The sequence below is a fragment of the Phaethon lepturus genome, unplaced genomic scaffold (assembly GCF_000687285.1).
Source record: "Phaethon lepturus isolate BGI_N335 unplaced genomic scaffold, ASM68728v1 scaffold3021, whole genome shotgun sequence".
Classification (NCBI taxonomy): domain Eukaryota; kingdom Metazoa; phylum Chordata; class Aves; order Phaethontiformes; family Phaethontidae; genus Phaethon; species Phaethon lepturus.
Genome location: NW_010516765.1, coordinates 1 through 10,007, shown reverse-complemented (window position 1 = coordinate 10,007; position 10,007 = coordinate 1). Strand labels below are relative to the sequence as shown.

Below are 10,007 nucleotides of genomic sequence, written 5' to 3'. Positions count from 1 at the left end.
AGCAGGAAGTCAGGAACTAAGAAGCAGAGCACTGCAGTGACATTCCCAGAGCATCTGCTTTTCCCAGAATAAGCAAGCAACTGAGTCTTGTACTAGCTGGAGCTTCTCCAGCTTATAAGACTTTCCTTCTATTTATAAACTGTTATGCAGTTGACATCTTAAGACAGACATGTCCAGACCAAAGTAGCATGACCAAACAGAGAGCTAAGTTAAAGATACAGGTAAGTTTCAAAATGCTGACAAGTCCAAGGGCACAGACCAGTTTAATCTAGTAACAGGTTACCACACTAGTGCTAGCCATGGTAATGTTGCTGATGCATCAGATTTCTGAAGCACTTTACTTTTCTGCAAGTCCCTTAAAATAGGGGACGTTTATCTTTGGCCAACTCTAGATATCAACATTTTGTGTAAATATATTGGTGTTATAAAGAGCTGAGCATCACATACATGTTATTGGTTCGTATCTCCTGCTGTCCACAAAGGACATCTATCTATCTATCTATCTATCTATCTATCTATCTATCTATGAGTGAAAAGAATTATTTAGCTAAGAGTCCTGTAGTTTTGCAACCTGACTTTCTGCATGCCAGAACACTATCCATATATAATGGCATTTTCTGTGTGAAATAAAATGACCCATGCTAGCAAAACATACTAGATTCTGAGACTGAGCAGAGCTACTCTAGGCTTACTAAGAATCCTAAAGCTCAAATATTTACGCTGATCCTACAGAGGAAGAGAATTTGTGGGGTTCACCTGTAAGGAAACAGAGAATTTCTGTCAGGAAATGTGTGGAGGTCTGCATACCCATATGACCTTCCCCTAAAACTGGGGGAATTCACCTTAGATTGGCATGCCCAAAGCTTCCAGATTGGTGGAATGCCTGAACAGTCTCTAAACCAAACTGCTTTCAAAGGATTTTGTTTAAAATGAAACACATTTCCCCACCCCCCTCTACATTTGAGGTGGTATCAATTTATAATAGCTAATTACTTTCAAATTCCAGTTCCAAAATATTTGTAAGTAAAGGACATTAAATGTGGAATTACTGAGGTGAGTAATTGTTCAACTCTTGACTCCCAATACTAGCTAACTACTGGAACAGACTACTTAGCGGGGGCTGTTGAATTCCATCCCTGGAACCTTTAAAGAATCGGTTGATTCTTGTCAAGCACAACACAGGTGTATCCTGCCTTGTGGCAAACTGATGGGTTCTTCAGATCCTTGTCAGCCCTGTTTTCTGCGATGCTGCAGTTCACAACAGTGGTGGAAACTTCCAGTGGAACAAGATTCAGGAAGTGCAATCCCTTTGGTTGTTGAATTATTCTTGTAAAATTCAGGTTTTTGCCTGAATCTAGTCTAAAAAAGTCTAAAAGAAATATGTGCGCTCAAAAAGTGTTCCAGATTGGGCCATGCTCAAAAGCAGTACGTTGTGACTCAAAAGAGTTTATTAAAAATGCATCTCAGTTAGTATGCAAGTACTTTTATTTAACTTTTAAAATTAATAATCTGCTTTTAACAATGAAGCTACTTTATTTATCAGCTAGGTTCAAGCTAATCAATGCTTATCAACCAGTATTGCTGTCAAAAAGCAAGTACTGTACATTGCACAGTTATAATAAAATATATCTGATATTTTAGAACTACTTGCTATAACAGAAAATTCACTGAGAGTCTATTTTTTATTAGAAATTGGGTTTAATAACTTCATCATGTAACCAACTTCAGAGTATAAAAGTTATCCTACTAGAACTTCCTTCTTTACTGAAATACCCTATATATGAATAACTTACCGTGGCAGCTCCTGCTACAATTATATGAGGTTGTGCCACAGAACTCTAAGACACAAAGTAAAAAGAAATTAGTTTTAAAATATTCACAAACTATAATTATTATTATATTGAACAGGTTAATTAAGATTTGTATCTTAATTAATTGTGATTCAACTTGTCCATCAGTTAAAGGTTACAAAAGAATAGATTGCAGATATACTACAGAGAATAACAATTTGTGATAGATCAGAATTCTCATGTCACAGAATCTTCAAAAGTGCAAAGCATCAATAAGCACTTACAATCATCATCAATTTAGCAGCAAAAGTTCTCTTTAAAAGCTATCTAAACACCTCCTCCTAAGATCAAGTAAACTGTAGTTCACACTATTGAAGCACCTTTTCTCCTGTGTCTCAGCATTCTCAAACCTCTGTTTGAGCTGTTCTACTGACTGAAGTGACCATAAACCCATTGCAAAAACAGAACAAGGACAAGGGACAGTTGTTGCCCTTTTTGACCTGGTTTGAAAGTAATGTCTAGGACAAGGAACAGAATATGTACTCAAACAGACGGGTACAAGAAAACAAAAAGTGCCAATCACCTCAGTATGAGTTTTGCCTTGGCACAGCAAGGGCTTAGCAGCTTTCAATTTGTTGTAATCACAGAAAAACGAATGATAACTTCAACTCTCTTGACGGAAGGTGTTGTGCAAGAATGACAAACAGGGTGGCAAAAGAATCACTGGGGGTCATTGCTAAGTAACTCCAGGATTTTTAAAGGCCAGCAAAGGAAAATTTAGTTGCCAACCTGTAAACATATTACTCATTATCATAATTACATAATTTTATGCTGAATAACACGTCAACCTATATCATAACTGAAACATGTAAAATCATTAGTATGTAATTAGAGGGAAATATTGGGGGGGGTGGAATCAAGGCATTCTTGACTTTCCAAATTGCCTTTGTCCTTCAGTTTGGAACACTCAAATTAACATAAATATAAATTCATAGAATCATCGAATATGTCAAGTTGGAAGGGATCCATAAGGATCAAAAATGTTTGATCACATTTTTGTCTGCGGAGCCATTGCAGACACAGAGAAGAGAAATGTCAAATCAGAGTAAAATCCTTTCAGCTCTTAATAGGCTGAGTCAGGCTGCTCCTAGGAAATAGGGTTTTTCTGGTTTGGTTTGGGGTTTTTTTTGGCCCAAGTGAAGCCATCCTTGTGAGACCAGGAGATGCTCAGAAACATATACACCAGTAAATTCCACTATTTTGATGTCATTTTTCAGATCTCTGGTATGTAACTCAATATATGTGATACGCTGCAGTTGCTGGACTCCTAGTAATTATAGTTGTGTGCATGAAAAAAACAGAAAGTTAATAGTCCTCAGTCAGTTGCTATGTTTTCCTAAAATAAACAATTTTTTTAAGACAAACCTCGGTCCAAGATTTTATACGTTGCCTCATAGAGCCATTAACTTCTGGATACCACAGGAAATCCTGTAAAATAAATGCAGATTTAGTCTGTAAGCTTAAAGACGAGCAGTAGACTAATAAGAAAAAAAATTTAAAAAGCCAAACTAATTGCCATCAATTCAACTGTGAAGGAAAAACACTTGGCCCAAACTGCGATTTCCTTTATAGTTAGCATGAAAAGCCTAACACCTCAGTCTAGCATGGAACAGAAAGAAAAAAAAAGGATAAGAAAACAACCAAAAAACCCCTTTGCCCCCATGAAAAAAGAAGAAATTTTTATTTGTAGTTCAGGAGTCGGGATTTCACCGACAAAGTAATTTTTTAGCTTCTGCCAAATGGGATGTCCTTGAGCTTCCAATGCAATCAGGTTTAAAACCAAGCTCACATCTGTAACTCATTTATTACAACTTGCTTTTTGCTCAATTTCACAAAGTTTTTACCAACAGTTGTTTTTTTCTTTCAGAACTTTACATAATGTGATTGATAGCTTGAAATCACAATTTTTGAACAAAAATAAATCCTAACATTTTGTATTACCACTTCATAGATTATTAGCTGTTTAAACCTAATAGTGCTATGGACATTTAATGCATTACTTACTGAACATTTTTTTAGATGTCAGGAGTAGTGTCCAACCTTTATGAAGAAGCACTATACTTTGGCTAGTGCTATTATGTCTCCCAGGTAAAGCTCAGATTACCTAGCATCTAGTCACTCTTCAAATGTAGAACTATCTAAAGGACTAAAAATACACATCAAAGTGAAAGGGCAGGGACTACATATGCAGAAAATATTGTGAGGAAACTTTATGATGCAGGAACACTACCAGCAGAGTGCAAATCTCTATCTTACACCTCACAGACCTAAATATTTTGGTAGTTCACCGGAGTACTGTCAATTCACTATTTAGCAGCAATCTGTGAGTGATCAGGCAGCCATCTGCAGTGGCTGAAGGACGGAAGGGTCAGTATGATGACTTCTAGTCATCTTTCTAGGGCAAAATTAAACTCTCCGCTTGTTGCCAGTGATTTTCTCTTTTGTTGGTCAAGTATTTTCCACATTTAGATTATTGGGTCACAGCCACTCTGAACTTGAAAATTCAGCTACCATGCCAATAATGTCAACTGCAATACGGCATCAAAACAAGGAAGCAGCAGACTCGGAATATATTCTTAACTACCCAGACATCTCCCAAAAGCCCAAACCTGCCATCTCAAATCTTTGTGGTTAGACACCTACCAAGGCTTAAGGAGTTTTGAAGACGTAGCTCTGTGTCAGGCTACGCCAACATAAGTCACATTGCTTTGTCCCCTTTGTCCTGTCCCCTCTTTTCCAGCATTCACATAGCCATGTAATGAGCCACATCAGACCTGACCAAAAACGAACACCACAAGGTAAGTTTTTGGCTAAATTGATTCCTAAACCAGCCCATCCCACAGCTGTACCAGGGCTAGTTACAGCACAAACACAGAAACATCCTGTAAAGGCAACGGAGTGGGACAGCATAGGCATAAACTGCCATGGGCTCACACCTAAACCTTAACCATGTACACAAACACACAAACAAGTACTGAAAACTCACTTGCAGACAACTCAGTAAATACACTGTTTCTTTGGTTTTCATGAACAGAGAATGAGTTGTCTCCAGGGAATAAACAAATACATGACTAGCAGAAGCCCAGCACTGATGACAGCTGTCATGGGAAGCAAAGAAAGCTATTGAGGACACCATTCCAATTGCCAGGGCAGAGGCGAACAGTCTCTTTCATAAAACCTACCCTTGAGTACTTTGTTTGTTTTCTTTTTTTAAATATCCACATTATAATCAACATTGTGATTATTTCTCCATGCAAAAACAGTGGAAGTAATACTTGCTGAGATAGCATAGAGTGCTTGATGGCAATTATCACTCCAGGTAAGTTAGCCTCAGATACGTACTCTTACAGCAGCGGAAGAGTAAACTTCCTGGCAAAAGCTATTTTTGGGAAGGCCAAGTTGTAAGATCTGACAAAAGGAAAAATTCAGCTCTGACTGCAATTTGGATTACATTGTATAAAATAACAATACGCATTATTATGGCTTGCAATTTAGTGCTAGATAAAAACTTACCACTTTAATTGAAGCAGACTTATCTTCAAAAGGGATATTTCCATGCTGTCAAAAAACCCAAAATAATAAAACCAAAGTAAGACAAACTTTCAGCATGAAAAAAATTATTTACATTCATATGTTAATTTGCTCTCACCCAAAGGTTTATCTTCAGTAGAAAGGATTTTTCTTGTATAAACTTGTCAGTATACTCATGCAAAATGTTCATGTTACTTTCTTGACAAAACAAGCTACTTGCATAAAGGGTTATTTTTCCTGGAAGAAATCCATCCAACAAAGTCTGAATTGCTTTCTATTCACTCTATTACAAAGGTATAAATTTTTTTCCTAAATTGAGACTCCCAAAATGAGAAAAACTTAAGACCTTTCTTTCTTTTCTTACATTTCCCTTCCCCTACCTTTCCTTTTCATCCACCCATCTTCTTTGCACAAAACAACTGAAACAGTCTTAATTAAAGAATAAAAGAAAATAATCTCAGGCAGAAATAAAGTCTGGAATGCATTATTAAATTTGCTGAGTGAGACACTAAGAAATCAGAAAAGAAGCAGTCAGATACTGCATACACAATCCTCTTTTAAAATATTACTAAATACAATATTAGTTTCAATCCTGGTCCAAAAGAACAAGTGTATTTCTCTTCCACAAACTGAGATCTTGACTTCACAAATACTTGACAAAAATACTTCTCGACCTAAAAATCAATTAGAGCACTCTATCATCTCACCAGGACTTTTGGGCAGCAACTGAGACCTAACCAACAGACTAGGAAAACCAGAGTTATTCAATCAATCAAATATCTTTTTTTGACAAGTGAAAATGACTGCATGCCACCTGCTGAAAAAGCTGACAGCTTGCACCTCTAAATGACGGAAGTACTAAATAACTGACAAATCTGATCTACATTTGAAAGTGAAATGTCTTTTCCCTCACATATGTACATACATCCATAAAGGGATACACCTAAGAAGCATGATATAGCAAAAGAAATTAATATTCTATTCAACAAATAACACAGATAAATCCTTTCTTACTTCTTCCATCCAGCAAGCTGCAGCTTACATTCTTCACCTTATAAAATTCAAACAGCTCTTCAGCAGCAATCAAAAGGAAGGTAAGACCAGAAGCTATTTTTAGTTTCAGCCTCAAGTTAGTCCTGGAAATCTGTCATTGCCCCAAGGATTTTTATGAACAGATTAGATCAGCAATTTAACTGACATTTAAAATGATAAACTACAAGCCATGAATTACTACTACTTAAAAACACACAAAGGAGCAATCATTTTCTCATTAAGAAGCCAAATATGAAGCATAAGTTGCTATGGGACGAGTCAGCTTCATTAATTTATTCCCAGACTGCCGCAAGCTTTCTCTCGAGCTTCGTAGTTCACTTCTCAGATTCCAAATCATCTCATTAGTACCCAAACAATTATCTTGGTCTAATCTCGTTCTTCTCCAAAAGACTTTTCTGTGGTTCCTCCTGATGGCTAGGCCAGCAAATGGTGTCATTTCTTGCTTTTTTTAAGTTCAGAGAGAGTTATGAGGTAAATTAGGAATAAAGAAACAAAAACATCATCAAAACAAACTATCTCACCTTATTTCCTTCTTCTTTGACTTGCGGATTTATGAGTTTTACAAACGAATAGAACAGCTGTCGAATTCTAGAATCTCCTATAAACACAATATGTTTTTCTACGAGGCAATTTTTTGCTTCACTGTAAAACAAAACAGCAGCATTCATATTACAGGACATTTATATCTGAGGAAAAAGTCTTTAGAAAGTCTACAGAGCAATACAGATAATTCTGAGTATTATATCCAGCTCTAAATGGTAAATCTTTTTTCAAACATGCTGAATTAATAAAAAGCATAGTATAGAAATGAAAATGAACTCTCCTGCTAATGTGATGAGGCAAACAAGCAAGCAGGCTTTCCTATTCTATGGCACTAAAAACACAGTAGTTTCAAAAATGTAATTTACAGCGTAATTCTAAAAAATAAAGTTTTCTTACTCATAGGTGAAAAAAAGTGATTCGTAATTTTATTTGCGATTTTTTTACTTCCGATTCTACATGTAAGGTCAGCATTTTCCCTTTCAACAATCTGAGAGTGACATATGAAGCTACACAGTCTCTTGCACTATCTTTTGGCTCTCCATAACACATAACAATACTACTACCTCCAACACTTATTTGTATTTTTATATATAAATACAACTACGGTAAACACTGTAGACACACAGATAATATACACGGAAAAGACTTCCTTCTGATAAATATTACACGTTTTTGAAAGCCTAGATAATCACCTATAAAGTGAAAAACACGATGACACTGCAATTACGACAGCTGCAGTCAAACAACAATTACTCTTCTTTACAGGCAGATGAACAGAAGACGTGAGTTTCCTTACCTATTTTTATACTTATGCATCATACAACTGTGGGGCTGCCATACTTTTTCTCCAAGAAATCTTCCACTGGACAGAAGATACTCACATGTGTCACCACCTTTAAAATGTTATATTAAGATTAGAACTCAGACATATGAAAGTTAAAACATAGCCCCATTGCTGTTAAAAAAAAAAAAAAGACAATATTTAAAACAGAAGAATTGATGCAATCAACAGCAGTAAAAAAATTTCACTTATTGTAAAAACATCTTGTACAATTTTCTGCAAATTGCCTTCTCATTATACCACATTTCTCTGTAAATCACTCCTCTATCCACAAAATGTCAGTGATCCCATTTCTGCTGTCAGAAATATGTTGTGACCTAGAATGGCATTTCCACCAAAAGATGCCAATCCACTGTGCTGTCTACTATCAAGAATACACTAATATGAAATCAAAGAATTACACAGCAGTTCAATATAATAATCTTCTACACAGAATCACCATACACAGCATCTTGTATAGAACATGAATCTCAACGTGAGATTTCCAAGAAAGTCTGTTACATCTCCTTGCTTAAGATAATAGCGGTCACTTTAGAACAGGTGAAACCAGATGCTGTGTTAATAAGCAAAACAAGAAACATTTACAGAAGAATTTGCTGATCATTCTGAACTGCAGCTACCTTTTTCCAGTTAAGAAGTTTTACACTAATTAAGATTAAGCACTTTACAGGTGGTGATGTTTCAGGTCACTTTAAGTTCATATAAATAAAATACCTCAGTTATGAAACCAGTGAGGTTTATCTTCCAGCAAACTCCATGTCAGATTCTGCTGCCTTATATGCAAACACAGCTGAACACCATTCACTGCAAGAGGAGTTGCCCTCCAACATTTTTGTCATACTTGGCATTTCAAAGCACTGACAAACAGCAAAATGGTGGTGAATGAAATGGCAAGTACCTGTACTAGCTTGTGCACAATGTACCACAGCCCATACTTAACTCTTTCTGTGAAATCTTGACTTCATTAAACCCAAAGATAACTGCTTTTACTTCACCAAAACTTCCACTAATCCTAAAGAACAGGGCACCTTCTATCTACCTCTTCTTTTCAAGGCTGCTGGAAGCCACACATTATAATGAGACAGACTTTCTGCTTCAATTATTATGGGAAAATCTGAAGCTTTATCTAGAACTGCAAATTAGACAAGGTGAATACAAAGAGGAGCAAGTAGTGTGAGGTTTGAGGTCTGTAAGTATGGGAATTTACAAGGAACTGCTGATACCTACTGAGATCCAAGCTCACAGTCCTCAAACATCATAGTATAGTAAAGCTTTTAGGAAGAAGTTACACAGCCATGGTATCACTTCCCTTGCGCTTAAGCAAAGGCTTCCATATGACCACAGACCAATCACTAAAAAAAATGGGGGAAAAAAAAAAAAGATATATTGGATAAAGAAAGGCTTTCTGTGTTAGCATTCTGATAAGAAAATATATCGTAAATTATGGTCCTAAGAAAGTAATTCTCATATACACTGAATCAACTTTGTTGTTGTTCTTGGGTTTTTTTGAGTTGGACATAGGATAATTGGGAAAATTACTTATTTCCATAATTTCCCAATAGTGGGAAGAATGACAATATTATCTATACTGAATTATTTTTTCTATAAGCATTTTAAACCTATGGGTAATAAACTTCAGAAAATGTTAATAGTTACATGGGTGATGGAAACACACCCATATTTCCAACAAGTATGGAACTAGGATCTTTATAATCCTGCATGATCACAGATCTTCCCAGAGGACTCTTATATTAGGGAGGTCCGAGAAGACTGGAGGCTTGCCAATGTGACATCCAATGTGTCACCCACTTGCCAATGTGACTGGATCCTGGGAACTACAGGCCTGTCAGCCTGACCTGGTACCAGGGAAGATCATGGAGCGGTTCGTCTTGAGGGTGCTCACAGGGCATGTGCAGGACAACCAAGGGATCAGGCCCAGCCAGCATGGGCTCATGAAAGGCAGGTCCTGCTTAACCAACCTGATCTCCTTCTATGACCAGGTCACCTGCCTAGTGGATGAGGGAAAGACTGTGGACGTTGTCTACCTGGACTTTAGTAAACCTTTTGACAGCATCTCCCACAGCATTCTCCTGGAGAAACTGGCAGCTCGTGGCTTAGACAGGTTTACTCTTCGCTGAGTAAAGAACGGGCTGGACGGCCAGAGAGTTGTGGTGAATAGAGTTAAATCC

At 36.8% G+C, this 10,007-nt stretch overlaps 1 protein-coding gene across 1 annotated transcript in view; it reads right to left on the bottom strand.

The window, feature by feature from the left end:
* The window catches only part of CASD1 (CAS1 domain containing 1), a 22,319-nt gene extending 14,448 nt beyond the window's left edge, over positions 1-7,871 (bottom strand). Inside the window, exons 1-5 of the mRNA XM_010296158.1 lie at positions 7,774-7,871; positions 6,956-7,076; positions 5,364-5,408; positions 3,216-3,278; positions 1,794-1,838 (exon numbers count right to left, since the gene is read on the bottom strand). Of these exons, the coding sequence (XP_010294460.1) occupies positions 1,794-1,838; positions 3,216-3,278; positions 5,364-5,408; positions 6,956-7,076; positions 7,774-7,796 (297 nt within the window). The 5' untranslated portion in view covers positions 7,797-7,871. The remainder of the gene's footprint in view (positions 1-1,793; positions 1,839-3,215; positions 3,279-5,363; positions 5,409-6,955; positions 7,077-7,773) is intronic.
* Between the last annotated feature and the right edge of the window lie 2,136 nt (positions 7,872-10,007).